A 19,166-nucleotide genomic window follows, 5' to 3' on the forward strand; every position below is an offset into this window, starting at 1 on the left:
CTTCTTAAAGATAGGTACGATTATGGACTCCTTCCATTGTTCTGGTACAATTTCCTTTTCCCAAATAGCAAGTACAAGCTTATATATTTCGTAAGATAATGCGCTTCCACCCTCCTGTAGTATCATTAAGTAAGGTGGAAAGCTCGCAGGCCTGGATTCAAATCTTGTGTCTGCCAATTTTATTGTGGTTTTCAACAGTTGTTTCATTCATAAATACTTAATAATAAGAAGAGAAAGGTGCGCTCAAAGGAGCATTAAAGTTTGGCACACTGCACTGTTTATATTTTGTCTTTGATGAGGTCAGTTAGCGATCCTATTCTATTTCTGCACTCTGAGAAGTGATAGAGTTCACACTTTTTTTACATAGAATTTACACACGCATTTCTCATCAGGTTGGTGGAATCTTGAGTTTTGACACATTTTGTGGTGGTATCCGTGTATTGCGAGTTCAACGATGGCATATCTTTGTGGTTGGTTCGGTTTGGTCCAATCCCTGTATATCATGGCATCTGTGCAGTTTGGTTCATAAATACTTAGGCGTCTAGTGATTCATGAGACTTGAATGTATAGTTGTACATGATGGTTAATAGATGAAATTAAAATGGAAAACCTGTTGCATCAACAATGTAGCACCCAACAGATAGTCGCGATGTGGCAGCACAGTTAAAAAACTGTAGATAGAACATAAAATTAATTTTGCACGATGTATATCCTACAGAATATGAAGTAAACTAATTTATTTGTTGACAGTTTCCCTGGTGGTGATAATGTTTGAGCTGACTGGTGGCGTTCGCTACATCGTGCCACTCATGGCAGCTGCAATGGCCAGCAAGTGGGTGGGAGATGCCCTCGGCCGGCAAGGCATATACGATGCCCACATCGAGCTAAACGGCTACCCCTTCCTCGACAGCAAAGAAGAGTTTGCTCACACTTCGCTTGCAGCAGATGTTATGCAGCCCAAGTGAGTAGATATCCACTGTGATATAGCTGCAGTTTGGTTCGTGAACAGTGTCCACTAATCAGTGTTGTCATTGCTGCAGGCATAACGAGCCCCTGAGTGTTCTGACTCAGGATTCGATGACAGTCGACGATGTGGAGACATTACTGAAAGACACGGAACACAATGGCTTCCCTGTGGTCGTATCCAGAGAGTCTCAGTACCTGGTGGGCTTTGTACTTCGCCGTGATCTCAACCTTGCAATAGGTGAGTGAATGTAACGAAGAATTCTACAAACATTCTAAAATTACTAGAAAAATGTATTAAAGTTCGATTAATGAATTATCTTGATAAACATAATATATTAAGTGATAATCAATTTGGTTTTCGAAAAAATTCAGTACAGATAATGCAATATATCAAGTTACTAAAACAATTGTTAGAGAATTTGATCAAGGTAACAAAATGTATTGGCATTTCCTGGACATAAGAAAAGCATTTGATACAGTGGAACATGATATCTTAATCGAGAAATTAGACTTATTAGGAATCAAAGGTAATGCTTTAAACTTAATGAAATTGTATCTTAACGACAGAATTCAAATAATGAAAATTGACAATTATTCAAGTGAACCTTCAATTTTATTAATATAGGTGTTCTCCAAGGCACAGTTCTAGGCCCTATTCTATTTTTAATATATATGAATGACTTATTAAAAATTGATTTACAACAATACAATGGTGTTCACTATTCTTATGCAGATGACACAGTTTTACTTTTTGGTGGAAAAAGTTGGTATGATGTATATAATAATTCAAATAATGGACTTAAATTAATAAAAAAATGGTTTGACATAAATTACCTTTCTATCAACGAAAATAAAACCATAATTATTCCTTTCTCATTATCTGAAAAATGTAACAAACCTCCTACATCTATATTAAGTATTAAATTACATGATTCTGATTGTTGTCTTATACAGTGTAAATGTCCGATTATTAAAGAGTCCTCTGAAGTTAAGTATTTAGGCATAATTTTCGATAATCATTTAAAATGGAACCAACACATTAATTACCTTTGTAATAAATTACGTAAAATAGTATATTATTTTGTTTTATTGAGGAATTACTTGTCAATAAGTTTATTACGCACAATATATTTAACTTTATTTCAATCGGTAATTATGTATTTAATTATAGGATGGAGTAGCTCGTTTAAATCCAATTTTAATCCACTTTATTTATTACAGAAGAAAATAATTAAAATATATCTTCATAAACCTATTGATTTTCCATCTCAAAATTTGTTTCTAGACTTTAATGTACTTACAGTCTTACTAATAAACCGTGTATAGTTTTTATACGAGACTTATGCAGAGTTGAGACAGAAAACCTTACTAATAAACCATGCATAAGCGATGGACGTATAAACAGTCTGTAACTATACAATGGGAATTGCTTTGCAGTAGTTATATACACGAAACCCCTTGTTTAAGCGTTGTATATAGCGAAAAAATGGCCGCCCCTCTAACAGCTGTTCGTATCGACTGTCATTTTATGATGATGGTTACCTTGTAACCACAGAAGAACAAACCAAAGATCACAGAATTATTAGAATAATATTGCTGGAGCTTGTACTCTTTGACCAAAATGTAGTGTGGTAATCGATTAGAGCCAGTTGTACTGTCGATATTTAACACGCTACACTAGAGCGCTCTACCGGATGCAATAGAGAACCTCAGATATTCTATTACCTTTCGTAACGAAGTAATGACGAAACTATGACGTAGCTATGTAACAGTTTTACTGTTATACACGACGTATGTAGTGATTATTAGTAAGGAATTTACACACGACTTATAAACGAGCTACTCATTGTATAAGTATAAGACAGTTAAACGTCTGTATATAGAGTTTTTATTAGTAAGACTGTTAATGTAAGACAAATTTATTATATTGTATTGATAAAATTCATACATAAAAATCGAAATAATTTTGAATTGTATTCTCATAGTTATGAAACAAAAGGCATGAATTCTTTAAGATTGTTTGAACCAAAATGCAACACTGTTACTGTATTTAATCACAGTAGTAATTTAGGCCAAGAATATATAACAAATTTATATTTAAATATCCTAATCTTGTCAATTCTAATACTTCTAGTATTAAATTTAAAAAGTTATGTATGGATTTTATAAAAATTGAAAAATTGTAAATTTAAATTTATATACTATAATTGCATAGTAGACATAAGACAAATTGTATTGTATACTTGTTAATATCAATTCAGGAATCCGCCCCTGAGCACGAGTTCTCCTCTTTCAGGGGCGAGCTAAAGTTTTTTTTCTGTATATATTATGTTGTTGTTGTTTTCTAATGCCAGGCGTTTGACAATAAAGTCATTTGACCTCTTGCACTCCAATATTTTTCAAAGATATTATCATGGCCAGCCACTGAAGCACAGATTTTGAGGTTCTGTATATATTATATGTTACGTTATAATTATTAGCAAAATAACAAATAAATAAATAAATTCTGAGGGAATGAATAACTGCAGTAAGCAAGAGTTGAGAATTCGGCTTCACAGAGGAAATTCAGTGTTAGCACATATCCATTATGTCTTCCGAGTTAGCTCTGTGGTAGTGTGTCTGCCTTCAGACTAGCCAACCAGGTAAGGTCAGAAATTTTCATGTAAAATTTCTGTCTTGGGAGTAGGAAAGATGGCGGTGTACAACACACTGTAGTATTTAATTATTGTAACATGTAATATCTTTTTCCAATAGTTGGTCTAAAAATATCCTCCCGTCCTACTTTAGCGTTGAAATCCCCCAATAAAATTTTCATGTGATATCTAGGGAACTGATCAAAAGTATGTTCCAATTCCTCATAGAAGCTATCCTTTATATGGTCGTCTTTCTCTTCTGTAGGGGCGTGAGCATTTATAACTATGATGTCGCACCATCTACCCTTAAGTACTAAATTTGATAACCTGTCACTTGGACTCTCACTCTGAGAGAGGAACATAGGTTAAGGGTGTTTGAGAATAAGGTGCTTAGGAAAATATTTGGGGCTAAGCGGGATGAAGTTACAGGAGAATGGAGAAAGTTACACAACGCAGAACTGCATGCATTGTATTCTTCACCTGACATAATTAGGAACTTAAAATCCAGACGTTTGAGATGGGCAGGGCATGTAGCACGTACGGGCGAATCCAGAAATGCATATAGAGTGTTAGTTGGGAGACCGGAGGGAAAAAGACCTTTAGGGAGGCCGAGACGTAGATGGGAGGATAATATTAAAATGGATTTGAGGGAGGTGGGGTGTGATGATAGAGACTGGATTAATCTTGCACAGGATAGGGACCGATGGCGGGCTTATGTGAGGGCGGCAATGAACCTTCGGGTTCCTTAAAAGCCATTTGTAAGTAAGTAAGTAACATGTAATATAGTTCTGTGTGTTATAAAAGGTCCAAGCAGTGGCTACAAATCATTTTATGTATTGAACACTGTATCCTTAATGTTCTTGGTATGCATAAACCATTTCCCACGATTTACACTTTCCCTCAATTTACATCATTTTTCAGAGTCCTTTGAAAAGTAAAAGTGAGTTTCTACTGTATGTATGAATTTAAAAAATCATCGTCATCAATAACAGTCTTGGATTAGGCCTCCTGACCTGTTCCGCTTCCAGATGAAAGTTGGTCTTTCCATCTCTTCCTTGGTCTTCCGATGCCTCGTTTTCCATGAGGTGTACAGTCCAATAGTCTCTTGGGTAACCTATTGTTGGGCATTCTTAATACATGTTCATACCAGTTGTTGCGGTAAGATTCTATAGTATCCGTAATGGTGGTGATATTCAATTCTGCTCGGATGTCAGCGTTCCTTTTATGGTCGTAAAGAGTATATCCTGCAAGAGGTCTTAGCAATCGCATTTCAGCAGCTTCTATTCTTCAAAGTTGCCCTTTCGTTAATGACCATGTCTCTGATCCATGTGGGGACTGCCATAACTTTATAGAATTTGAAAATTGTTTCTGGTCGAACTTTCTTTAGTAGAGTTGAATTTATTGTTCTTAACAGTTGCTGAAATTTGGCTAGTTTAATATGTACGTCCCTGGAGTTTATATAAGAAAGATTACAGCCAAGATAGTTGAATGCGTTGACTTGTTCTATACAATTATTATTGATCGCAATTTTGGATCTTATATGGTTCTTTCCTTGGAAGGCCATGATTCTGGTTTTATTTATAGAGATTTCCATATTATAATGTTTTGCTATCTTGTATAGTGTGTGTATTGCTCTTTGTCAATTGTCTTCAGAATTTGCTAAGATTATCTGATCATCTGCGTAAAGTAATGTGTTAAGTGGGAAGTTGTCAATCATAAAATTTGTGAGCAATTCGTCTTCCCAGTTTTTGGTAATGTTATTTATATAAATATTAAATAAAGTGGGTGACATTGGGCAGCCTTGCTTTACTCTTCGATTTATTGTTCTAGCTTCCTTGCTTAAAGTGTTATTTACTTTTATTTTGATTTTTGTGTTTTTGTACATATTCTTGATTGTGTAAATTACATGTTGGGGTATTCCCATTTCAACTAAAACATCCCAAAGTTTTGTTCTGTCAACTGTATCGAAAACCTTATGGTAATCAATGAATGCCAAGTGCTTTGTTATATTAAATTCTCTATGTTCCTCAAATTATTGAGAATTTGAAAAATATTTACTCAATGTGTATGTGTGATTGCAGCGAATGCAAAGCGAACACTTGAAGGCATTTGTGGGCAGTCACTTGTGCTGTTTGTGAACAATGCCCCACCCCAGGCTTCAGGCCCGCCACCACTGAAGCTGAAGTTGATCCTGGACATGGCACCCATCACCATGACTGACCAGACGCCCATGGAGACGGTGGTGGACATGTTCCGCAAGCTGGGGCTGCGGCAGACACTTGTCACACACAATGGGTAAGTGCTGGTTACGTATGTGATTGTTGCCAGTAGCCAGATTTGTTATTTTTACACTTCTGCAGCTTCTGCTGACTCTTTATTCTTCTTCCTCTTCATTCTCTGTACATTTTTAATTTTCACTGGACAGTAAGTGTAGGTTTCTCTTGCTTCTGACATAGTGTGCATTTCAATGATGGGATGAATTTAAATCTATGAACGAAGCTTCGAGTCCACACCTGTGGAGTAACAGTCAGCACGTCTGGCTGCGAAACCAGGTGGCCCGGGTTCGAATCCCATTCGGGGCAAGTTACCTGGTTGAGGTATTTTCCGGGGTTTTCCCCTCAACCCAGTACGAGCAAATGCTGGGTAACTTTCGGTGCTGGACCCCGGACTCATTTCACCGGTATTATCACCTTCATTTCATTCAGACGCTAAATAACCTAGATGTTGATACAGCATCGTAAAATAACCCAATAAAAAAATTAACGAAAATGAGCTTAAATATGCACATTTTTCATTAAATTCAAGCACCATGACCTGAGACGGTTCCCTTGAAAGAGAAATGTTATTTATTCCAATACATTATAGCTAGGAAACCATGTAGTGAGTCCAGACATGAATTTATAGTTCATAATAGATGAATTACGTAATTCCTATTAGTGAATACGGAAATAAGGGGGACGTGAATTATCGTAGGTTCCGAAATTCAAGGCCTACTTCACGTCTGAGTGAACATCATTTATGTCATTCGGCTATGTACAACACGGGATTGTAATCGGGAAGGTCATGACCAATTATTAAGTAGGAAGGACGATTCAAGAAGGTTAAGTAATTGAAAGAGTGAGAATGATACAGCCCTAAACCACACAGACAAAATTTTACAGGAGAGCGTATTAAAGGTGGTGGTGGTGTTGTTGTTGTTTTCTAATGCCAGGAGTTTGACAATAAAGTCATTTGACCTGTTGCACTCCAATATTTTTCAAAGATATTGTCGTGTCCAATATTTTTCAAAGATATCATCATGGTCAGCCGCTGAAGCACAGATTTTGAGGTGCTGCGAATCCATTTCTTGATTTGAGTTGCACAATGGGCAGTTAGGGGACTGATATATTCCAATTCTATGCAGGTGTTTGGCCAAACAGTCATGGCCTGTTGCCAATCTAAATGCAACTACAGACGATTTGCGTGGTAAATCGGGAATTAACTGTGGATTATGATGCAGTGTTTTCCATTTTTTCCCTTGAGATTGTGTTATCAAATTTTGTTTGTTGAAGTCTAAGTATGTAGATTTAATAAATCTTTTCACAGAGTAATACGTAGATTTAGTAACAGGTCTGTAAGTAGCAGTGTTGTCCTTCTTTGCTAAAGCATCCGCATTCTCGTTTCCCAGGATTCCACAATGGGATGGTATCCATTGGAATACAATTCTTTTATTGAGTGATATTAATTGAGAGAGCATTTTAGTTATTTCTGCTGTTTGAGATGAAGGTGTGTGTTTAGAGATTGTTGATAGAATAGCTGCTTTGGAGTCTGACAATATAACTGCATTCTTAAATTTATTGATGTGGCATAGAAGATTCCCGAGACTTATGTGATGATTTCTCCATCAAAACTTGTTGTTCCATATCCAAGAGATCTATAAAGTGACGAGAGACAGCACGTAACACCTGCACCAGCACCTTGTTCTCTGGAGATCAAGGATCCGTCGGTGTATAAATGAAGCCAGTTTTGTGGAGGGTACCTAATATTAATTGTCTCTAAAGACAATTGTTTCATTATTTCAGTGTTTACTTCTGATTTCAGAATTTAGATTATATTCTATATTTAATAGAGTTAAAGGATTCGGTTTAATTTGTAAGTTTTCTTTTAAATTCGGGATGTTGATTTTCTGTTTTAATTCTCGTGTTAAAGGTGTAGAGCCCAATGCTATTAGGTGTGGTATCATAATTTCTTTGGAATGGCAACAGCAGTGCTTAAAGTGGTTTTAAAGTTGATGGTATGCTGCAACCAATGGCGTTAATTTCAAGATAATAATCATGTAGGAAAATTAGGATATAACATAGGGCCATCAGAACTATAGTGATATAAGTAGCATGGGAGATGTTCTGTAGTAATTGCACGAGTGCTGTCTCATCCTATTATTCAGTAAAGTGTCTGCAGAAGTATCAGTGAATTAGTAAGCCTCGCAGAAGTGTGCTATTTTAAGATATATTTTTTGACTTTCGTGTTAATTTAGCCGTCTCCTTGGAGTAATCACGAAGAAGGATGTGCTGCGCCACGTGAAACAGATGGACAACGAGGACCCGAACTCTGTCCTGTTCAACTGAGAGCTACCGCAGATCGAGAGGTACAGGAGCCTCTTCATCGACCTGAACAGTCAGGTGTTTGGAACGCATGCAGCGCGTCTCTAGGTGAGTCACAAGTCGGAACGTGTCACGGTGTCAATGTGGACGGCAACAATCGGTATGCTGTGTTCTGTACCAGATGGTTCGATTTGTGGAATTATCTTGTGCAGGTATTGTCAAGAAACATCACGTAACATTCGAAGCTGATCCTATAGATGGAGTTACAATTTTGAGGAAAGTATATGATAGAACTTTTGATTCAAATTTTTGAATTTGTTTAGTCAGTAAGCAGTTTTATTTGAGAATAATAAATAAAGAGGAATAACAGCTGTAGTTGTATGGATAGGCGAACACTTGTATTTATATTTTAATTGTTTTAGCGAAACCATAATTTATGAAGAGGTCCTCTTTGTTTTTTCTTCTTTTTTTTGTAGCGATGAATTTTTACACAGATTTGCCTCAGATTGAAAATATTGTGGTGAATCAACCTGTGGATGTGTACCCTTGTTCATTGATATTATTACTGTGCAGTAGACCCGAGGTGAACGGAGAGACGTAGTGTACATATTGCATTAGTATTTCTTGTTCTTGAAATTGTTTGTTGCTTAGAATTTGGATGGAGACTCAATGCATGTTCGTGCTGGCAGCTAGTCGCTCGTTATCGCTGTTTGTAATGACGTGTAGGGTGAAGATAATCGTTCATATTACTATCACTGTGGATCTTCATAATTAAATGTATCGAGTCTTGGCATTTAAGACTTTTTGTGTCCACTTTTATGTATATGCCATCTCATTTATTTCAATTTGTATATAATATTCAATGGCCATCTTTCTTAAATATATACAAGAATGTACTGTATTTGCAAAGTGAACATGTACCACTATTAGGACATCACATCTACATTACAAAACTGGGCCGGTCACAGGTTTTTTGTGTGGTGTAAGATATTTTTTTTTCTGTCTGTGAAGTGGGCAGCTCGTTTTTATAAATCATGTTAATGATATCTTCCCATTTCAGAGAATCTGAATTTAAACAGGGTAATTATAAAGAAACTCTTTGTTCCTCGTTGTATTTGTGAATATTGCTGTATTTATCTGAATATGAGATCAGATATTTGTTATTACCATATTTGAAAATTCTCAAGAAAAGAGAAGTCTTGACAGTTTTAGACTGTTGGTATTTCCTCTGTGTTTGCGAAGAATCTATTTGAAAGATTGAAAATATTTATTATTCTTTGTTAAGGGCAGGTTCTGCTTGATTAGAGAAAATTAGATTCTTCAAGAAGATCTGTAACTAATGTAATGGAGACAAAATTAAAAATAAAAATGTATTATTTTTTAGGTTAATTCCTCGTCTTGTTTATGGTGTTCGACTGATTTCATAATAATAAAGTGAACCAATTTATACAGATAAATGCGCACAGAGAGCATAGAAAATTGAGAGCTCTATGCCTCATGTATTATTACAGTTCTACAATATAGGGATAATAAATAAATGTAGAACAGGCCTGCACAAGGTTTGCGCTCTCCGAGTCGGCTCACAGCTCATGAGCGGAATGCAGATATTAGCTGCGCTCTGTATAATGGTGGACTGGAAGAAGGGGTGATCTCATACAAAATATACACAAAAGGAAGTACTAGTACAAGTGCTTATGAAATGAATTCCCGTTCAGTGTTTGCAAAACTATCTTGGACTATTATTAATTAATAAAGAAGTATTTATTTTACAGAAGTAATAGAAATTCTATAGCTACTTAAATGTACAATATCATTTTGTTATATTTTTATTTATCAGTACATCAAAACGAGGTTTTATGCTGTTGGCAGCTGAAAGGAACAGTAGCCTACTGATCGTAATGAAACATCAGTTACAGATGTCGATGTTTGTCTTTATTAAAGTTGATAATAGAAAACAGTTGCTCACAACCAAACATAGCAATCATTTTCACAGCCAGCCTGTGTAGTCGTGGATATTATTGCTAATGTTTAGTCTTGTAAAACTCAACCAGGCTAGTAGTATTATTCAAACGATCTTTAGCCCTTAGGTCACATTGAAGATCAATAAGTTCGAGCTGTAAATCGTTAAATGTTATATTCAGTCTTTTAGATTCCTCCATACTGTACTGTAGCAGTAGGTAAGCAACGTGAAACAGTTACTGAGAATAGGCCTACACACTGCACTCCACTAGATAACTCAGTGGTCATTTCCCTCTCTTCTACCTATAACAAGTCCTTCTGACGTATCTTCCTCTCCATTTCGGCGAGCGGTAAACACCGCTCTCCCGCTCTGAAGGAGCGCGCGCGCTTGTTGAGCTCTGTGCAGGCCTGATATAGAATATAATATAACAGGGAGATGCTAATGAAGTAATTTCAGAAGTTTTTCAGTTTTATAAAATATCGTAAAAATTAAATTGTGATATAATATCGAACAATGAAATTCTGATATTTAAAGAGTCCAAGGGAAAAACATGTTTAGTTCAAATTTAGTAATTTTTACATTTTAATTGAATCTGGCAGTTAAAGTTGAGATCTTTAAGATCCCCTGATCATACAGGGGATGTACTTGCTTGGTTCCACATTACAAGCTTACACGGGAAGAAACACAGTTTTGTAAGTCTGTGAACACTCTCCTGAAAAATTTGCAAAATATGACTAAACGTGTTTTTCTCCTGGACCCTTCATGTATTCTACAGCTTTTGAAACAGTTTTCATAAAAATTTGCAAGATCTTCGAGTTGTATCTACTTTGCTAATTTTCATATTTTTTCTTAAACTATTTCATATATAAAAATATGAGTTGAACTTTCCGAAATTTTCCTTCAGCTTTGAATATTTCTGAATATGTAACTGTCTTATATTTGTATAAATACAGTTGTTTAAATATCAGTAGTCTGTTAGTGTAATGTTTCTGTTGTTGACAAGATGTAGGTCTTAGTTGTCCATGTTTTGCACGAGCATTATGCTCATTTCGGGTATCTATTCATATGTATTTAATTCAAATGTAAATTGTAAATAAATTTGAATTTGAATGTTTTGAATATGAGAATCCCTGATAGGATGTTCGAAATGATGAAGAAAAGTTGTAGCTTTGTGATAAAAGAAAACGTGGACAGCAAAGATCTCATAGTAACATTAAGTGTATGTTTGTTGAATGTCTTTTGTTTGCTTCCGAATGAATCATTTTACCCGTTCCATTAATTAATAATAAAAAATAACTTTTAGGTATATATTTTTTTGTGTGAGCTTCATAATTTCGACTGGTTTCCTGATATTAAATATTTTGCCGGAAATACAGTCTTGACAACTTGAATCAGATGCTGTGGTTAAATGTGTGGTATGAACAGTTGTTGCTGTTGGTCACTAAGAACAAAGGAGCTGTGTATCGTGTAATCTGCCAGTCATTTGTCTGAGTTCTCGTTTTGTACAGTTAAAGGTTTCTCATCTAACAATGTCTAGTATTTATTGTTCAGGCTTTAGTTATTGAAACCCAGTTACATTGTTAAATTATCCATTTTGGCATTTCCCTTAGTTCAGAGCTAGCATATGAAGATTTTTTTCATAAGGACATTAAATGGAGGTTCTAAAATTTTGGAATATTAACATCTCTTATTGTAGATTTTGTATGTTCTTCAGTAGAGCAAACATTTGCTAAAGGAGTTCCATATATATGGTAGAGTATTTTGTTAATGAATTATTTGTTTTGTATTTTGCATCATTCTTTACATTTATTTGCTATTGTAGAAAATTTACGTTTAAAGAACATGAGATTAAACGAAAGAATCGCATATTAGCATTGAGTTGTCTTTCAAAACATAATGAAATTGAATATATTACGTAATATATTTTAAAGAAAATTATATACTTGATTTAACCCTTACAAAAGTGATTTGATGTCGAGAAGTAGTATTTCACATCTACTAAATCAGACAATAGCTTCAAATACAGAAAAAGAGAGACTTCCAACATTTGTTGCAAGGAAAGAAATGCATTTTAAAATATATTAAGAAATTGTCCTTTATTATTGAAAAGATATTTTATCAGATTTGTAAGAAAGGAAGACTACAAACAATGCAGATTATAAAACCTAAAAAAATAAAACGTCAACCTACATAATTTATATTCATTATTAGCACAGAAATTTATTACCATAAATTGTAAATATATATAACATAATTTTTATTTGAAAATACATCACATTATTCTGGTAAGAGTTTAGCTCTGTCTCCATTTTGTTACAAGTTCGATACCTGGCAAGTGTCACAGTCTTATCGAAAAGGACTGAGGGAACATCAGCTACCTTGATTTGTCCTTGGTATATCTTTACATTCTCAGAGTTTTCAGCTGATTAGTAGTTTCATATCTTCTGCTTCGTTTATTACAGCATATTATAAACTCATTATACTGCGAGAATTTGTTTCTTTTTCCCTTCTTTCCCCCACCTTATAAGACTCCGTAGGTTAATACTTGTATGCTAAACTGTGATAGACATGCTGATCGATAAATTAAATGAATTTTCGTTGTGTAATCGTTGCAATGTGTGAAGAAAATTTTATGAAAACGTAATTTCCTGGAAGGCTTCGAAGTAGATACTAAACATTTCATTTAAAACTATGGAGTTCTTTTCTGAGTGAAATATTTGGACAGCTACACATATTTGTTTAAAAGAATACAAGATGGGAAAGCTTTTCAACTTTATATGGAATGCATGAAGTGGAATAATACACAATTACATGCCTGATGCCATTGGTAAAGTAGAAGAGGGAAATATAATATATAATATAATATAATATAATAATAATAATAATAATAATAATAATAATGACAATAATGACGATAATGATGTAAAATTCTCTTTTATTGATTGACAACGGAACCTTACGGAGTTGTCAGTCTTCTTTTTAAAAACAAAAAAAATTATTAGATACTGTATCTATTTGTAATCAAATCCTGTATACCAATACCAATATTGTGTTGGCATCTGAAGTGACAACATTATAGAATACAAAATTATAAATTTTTCTGAGTCTTCTAGTAAGTATAATTTTTCATAACTGTTTCAATTCGAAGACACGGCATTTGAATATGTTTATCTCCTCAATCATGCATCATAAACAGAGTCAAAGGGCAGCATATTTTATGAAACAAGTATGAATTTCATCTAATACCCATCATGAAATTAATGTAAGGTCTAGTTATGCAGCAGAGAGTTTTTCTTGTGTGTCATGTTTATTTATTGTCAGCTAGAACTTTCTTTCACGTTGTTTTTCTCTCTTGGATATAATAATATTATTTCTTCTTCTTGCGTGATTCCGAGTAGGGAACTGAGTATTAATTAAATAGTGAAAAATAAATTGTATACATTACTCATTTGGTCTCGGTAAGTTCTTTTAATTCATCATTTGAAGGTTTCTTTTTCTTGTACATTTAGATCCATTTTTATGCATGAACTAAAGTACATATTTATATCTGTTTATTACATTTCTTATCATTTCACTACTTTCTTTGGACACACTTCGTACATGAATAATTGAATCTATTCTAATACTCAATAATTTCAAGTATATAACAGAGCTCCTACAAAAGACCTTCCTGGTTTCGAACACATATAATTTATGTTCTATGAATCTGAGATGAATGAAAATAGTATCAATAGAAAGAGAAACTCAAAAAGTTTAGTTCCTTATCTTAAAGATGTTCAATGTGCCCCCTGGTAACACGGCACACATCAAGCCTATACTAAAGTTCCATGTAGGTATGCGGATTTTCCGACCCCCAGATTCTGAGGTTATGTCTGTTCACCTTACCAGAAAGATGAAAAGTGACTTCGCCAGAAAATACCATGAAACAAATAAATTCATCATCGTTTTCAATTAAAGTCTGCATACTTATGCAGAAATTTCTTCATAGCACTTTGTCCTCTGGTTTTAGGTTTGCAGCAACTGTAGTCGGTACAGATGAAATTGCAACCATTTGCGATGAATCTTGCCTTAAAATCAGTGTACCATTTACGGATTGTAGACCACTGGGTGGATCTGCACCAAACTTTGTTCGGTAATGCCATTGCACATTAATAACCGACTGGTTCAATGAAAATCAAGCTTTTCTGTCCTCTATAGCAGCTATTTCGCCTCAACAATGAACAAATTTGTTTATATATGCTATTATGAGGCAGTGTTACCAACTAGGCAAACAATATTGCCACAACTAAACTTTTTGAGTTACTGGTTCTATTGGTACTGTTTTCATGCACCTCAGATTCATAGAACATAAATTACATGCATTCGAAACCGGAAAGTTCTTTTGTAGGAGCCCTGTATTGATCATAATTTTGGTTACATTCAGTGACAATTTTCATTAATATGTATGACCTTTCTATAACTTGTGCTTTGTGGAACTAATAGCTGTTACTATGGTAACACAGAATATTAATAGTGCTGACATACAACGATGTCAGATAACTGAATGTTTCCGTAACAGTTTTGTTCCCATCAGCTTTGATTCCACTGAATTTCATTCTCATCTGATAAGTTTTTAGACATATAAAATCATTCCTTACTTAGTGTGAAATATCTGTATTTATGTAAAATTTGAATTAAATTTATTTCATACCAAAAAGTACGTATAAAAATTCCGAACTTCATAGTGAAAATCGAAACGTTTAGTATTCTTGAGATGTTATTCAATATACACTTGATAGACTTCGCAATGCTTTCTAATTTTATTTCATCATAGACGTGTAATTTGAGTATTTACTTTTTCTTGTCTCTTCTCGAGAGATCTTGTGTTAAACTTCTATAGAGATGGCCATTATGTATGTAAGAAAATAAGTACAAATATGTAGTGTCCAGTAAATGTTGAGCGCATGAATTATCAAATATAAGTTGTAATTTAGAAGCGTGTAGTAGTTTTTCTCTCTTGATTAGATGTGTATTAAAGTAAGTTTCTTTATAATTGCTCTGTACATTTATGTGAACACATTGAGCCGGAGAACTCGAAAGCTTTTCAGGAGCTCATATCTGTTGTAATATTACAGTGGGAACATTTTCTAGTGTATTCAGACAAGAAACTTGGCTCAAGGAGTTGAGAGTAAAGGTCTATACAGTGGAACCACAAGACAAGGCTATAGTTAGTTCTTGTTAGGATTTTGAATTCAGTGATTTCAAGCAATGCACTTAATGTTGTATGTATTAAATATTGCCCATATTTACATAAGTTGTGTTAGCCTATCTTAGTTGGCAAAAAACGAAAAATATTTCTTTTGATTTGAAGAGAGAGTAGTTCACTTACATCCTTAATTGATGGTTTTTGTTTATCTTTTTTGCCATTTTAACACACATCTTCATATTTAAAGAAATTTCGAAATTGCCACATATACTTCCTTGGTAACAAGATATTCTTCTTGTTGTTCCACGAAAAGATGTAAATCATGCTATGTTTGGGGATAACTGCAATTATGAAACAATATACAGTATAATCCTTTTTCAATATACAGGGTGGAAGTATATACCTCTGCAGATTTTAACAGCTTATTCCTTGGATAGAGCACAACAAAAAGTTCTAATACCATTTTGGTCCCAAATGCATACTTTTCTCAGGAAAAAATTATTTTTCCCTGAATGTTAACACTGTTTTATTCAATATGTATCATCTATATGAGTCTGATTTTTACTCTTATCATTAGAAAAAATGATAAGGAATAATTTATCCCTTTACAGTTTTAAAATACTGGCAACCCTACTGTAGTGGCTAAGGGACGGAATGCTGTTATTCAGTCCAAGTGCATATGTGTATTTTTAGGTAGGCCAGCAATGCACTGTTGTCAAACTACAGACGTGGACAAATTATCAGACTAAAACGTTTTCTTGGAAACACAATATAATTCGTCATATCAACTGTCAGTACAATTCACAGAATCTCTATTGTTGTAAATATGATTGTTTACATCTGGTATATTTTTCCAATGGTTAAGTATATTTTTTCTGGCTATGTTGGTACTACACTGCAGAAGATATTCTCCCATGGCCTGCAAGAAGACCGGACATGAACGAAATTGAAAATCTGTGTTCTATACTGAACAAAAAGAGGCTTATAACAAAACATGGACTCATTTAAGCACAGTCTGATATCTGGCTAAATGATGCTGATATTCAAAGAAAGTGTCAAACTTCGGTTTCCAGCATCCCTGACAAAATCGACGTGTTAATAAAGAATAAGGGAATGTTCACAAAATATTAGTAACCTCAAGACTCAATTTTCTGTTCATTTACACATGTGCAAAATACAAATTTGTTCATTATTTCTACCGATAAATACAGCTTCGTTGCACATATAACTAAGTTAGTCTAATAATTTGTCCATGTCTGTACAAGGTTCGATCAAAAAGTTTCAGGACAGTTTTAATATAAAATCAATGGAGATACTTACAGGATAACTAGTGCGTATCTCCTTCAAAGTACTCTCTCCATGATGTAATACAGGCCCACCACATTTCAAAGCACCTTTGGAAATCACTTTCCTGGAGACTGTTTAGTTCCCTTGTCGCATTCTCTTTAATCATAGGAATGTCATCGAACCTATCGTTTTAGTTGGGGGAAAAAAAAAGGATGGGAACCAAATCTGACTAATAGGGAGAATGGGGTAATGCAGGAATTTTTTTTAGGCTAGATATTCTTGGCTGGAGAAGGCATAATGGGCCGGTGCATTATCATGGTGGAGGATTCAACTAATTTTGAAACAATTGGGACGCTTTATCGCGCAAACATATTGAAACTTCTTTGTAAAAGTATTGGTTAATTGTTTGGCCCCTGGTAACAAATTCATAGTGTATCACACCTCTAATATCAAAGAAAACAACATTGTTTTGACATTTTTGACTTCACTTGTCTCGCTTTTTTGGACCGAGGAGAATTTGGTGACTTCCATTGTGAGGATTGAGTCTTTGTTTCTGGATCCTATCCATATATCCATATCTCATCACTGGTTATGATGCGAGCTCATACGTGTCAAGAAGTTTCGGTGAGATTCTTCAGTTCTTCGCACATGTGACAATGGTCTTGCGACTCATTGATGCCAACAAAAGGTTTGTAGCTGATCTGTTTGTCCTAGTGGGTTACGATTGGGAATGCAGCTTTAGGAAACCCCCTCCCTCAACCGCTAGCAGTAGCAGGTAGCTAACGTATCCGGTGTTTTCAGGGGTGACCATGTCTTGAAACTTTTTGATCGGACCTCGTTTGCGGACTTTCAGCTTAATTTTCTAATTAACCATGCACTTAATTACAAAACGCATAATATGTTTTTTATTTATTTTAATGTATTCTATTTTCCCCCCTTCAACCCTTTAGTCTGCACAGTTATCACTTCTACCCTGTGGTAAATATACAGAATTAATTTAAATGTTTAATACATTAAAACTTCATGTTCAGAAAGTTGAATGTCGACAGGTTGATTTGATGGTTAGGTATTGCAATTACTGTATAATTGGAGGAATGATTGTTGGACTAACTTTTACTATTTCTTAGATTTCTCTTCGGTTTCTTCTGCCTGATTTCAGGCTTCATCTTAATGTAATAACTGTTACCTTCCATTTTTTGTCCAGAATGTTGGCAGTGAAAATCATCAGCATGCCTTTTTTCAGAAGAGAAATAAAACTGAAGATTGCATGGCACAAAGAAATCTCTCTGTTCTTGAGTGAAAGGGTTCAGGCAAAATTTGTCAATTATTTCTTCCTGTACCAGCACTGAATTTTGAAATAGAGTAATACATTACTTTGAATCTTGCCATTTTAAGCAAAGACATGATTACATCAGTAAATAAATTCATTATAGTACTAGAATTTGCAGAGAAAGTTGTTGGGAGCAATGAATACACTAAATTATTTTGTATCTGAAGATGAAATTGTTTGTAAGAAATTGTCAGGTTCCACTGTACTTTGAGAGGTTATGATGCTAGCATGTTTACTATTGGTGAGCAGTACAGAAGAGTCTTTATATGCAGTCTCATACTTGCACAACGGGAATGTTTTGTTGATTCGTGCTTCACGTGTTAACAGAAGTGAGCATATTTTTTCAGTAGTATTTAAAATGCAGAACTTGAAAGAGATAACAAAATGTTTGGGTTGTGCAATGTATTGAACTATTCAGTATACCTAATAACATCTAATTCCCGTCATTAGGCAATGTTGCCAACAGTTGTAATGAAACTTATTACTGTTAACTGTCTGCCCTGAAATGATTAAAATAATTTTGTAAAAAAAGGAAATGATTTTTGTTTTATTTTCATATTGAAAAGATCTTTCCCTCGAAAGAGAGAAAAATCATAGAATGACCTCAACCATTTGTTAACATCTGATCCTTGACAAACTCAATCCAGAGGTAATGGAACCACTAATACTGGTGTTAGTGGACATTGAAAAGGAACTGAATTGGATCTGTCAGTGATAGAGAAACTGTGAACAGGAAGATTCTGGATTAAAAGTTTGGTAGAAACGGGATTCTTCAGCTCTCCATAACTTCGAGGAAAGTCTTGAGATCCATTCAACTGCCTAAAACTGGATACCACTGCTTTTCCAGGGTTAAAAGGTGCTGACCACAGTTCTGTCTTCTAGTTCCGAGGTTAAGGAATGAAGAAGCTCAATCCTACTGGCCCGTCTGTTTCATTGAATCCTGCATGGATGCTATTTTTATGGACATTCAAACTGTGATGATATGTATAGGTAATACAGAGGCCATGGCATGTTTTCTGACTTGGCCACATGCATCAACATCGCTTAAAATGTAGTAACCATGGATTACGAAACCATGGTTAAAATGTAATTTCTGTGCACCATTCTTAATCATCGGTTACTTACACATGGTTAGCTGACACCTTATTTAACCAGGGTAGAGTCTTTGATTGTACATTGTTTGTACAAAATGACGAATGAAAGCATCCATACCTCTGCAGAGATA

General features: G+C 34.6%; 1 protein-coding gene across 12 annotated transcripts in view; it reads left to right on the forward strand.

The window, feature by feature from the left end:
• The window catches only part of ClC-c (chloride channel protein 3), a 137,326-nt gene extending 118,849 nt beyond the window's left edge, over positions 1-18,477 (forward strand). For all 12 annotated transcript variants that reach the window (XM_069844933.1, XM_069844935.1, XM_069844934.1 and 9 more), the window contains 4 exons: positions 751-961; positions 1,041-1,204; positions 5,681-5,894; positions 8,113-18,477. In XM_069844933.1, the coding sequence (XP_069701034.1) occupies positions 751-961; positions 1,041-1,204; positions 5,681-5,894; positions 8,113-8,203 (680 nt within the window). In that variant the 3' untranslated portion in view covers positions 8,204-18,477. The remainder of the gene's footprint in view (positions 1-750; positions 962-1,040; positions 1,205-5,680; positions 5,895-8,112) is intronic.
• The last annotated feature ends 689 nt before the right edge of the window (positions 18,478-19,166 follow it).

The sequence above is a fragment of the Periplaneta americana genome, chromosome 14, assembly GCF_040183065.1.
Source record: "Periplaneta americana isolate PAMFEO1 chromosome 14, P.americana_PAMFEO1_priV1, whole genome shotgun sequence".
NCBI lineage: Eukaryota > Metazoa > Arthropoda > Insecta > Blattodea > Blattidae > Periplaneta > Periplaneta americana.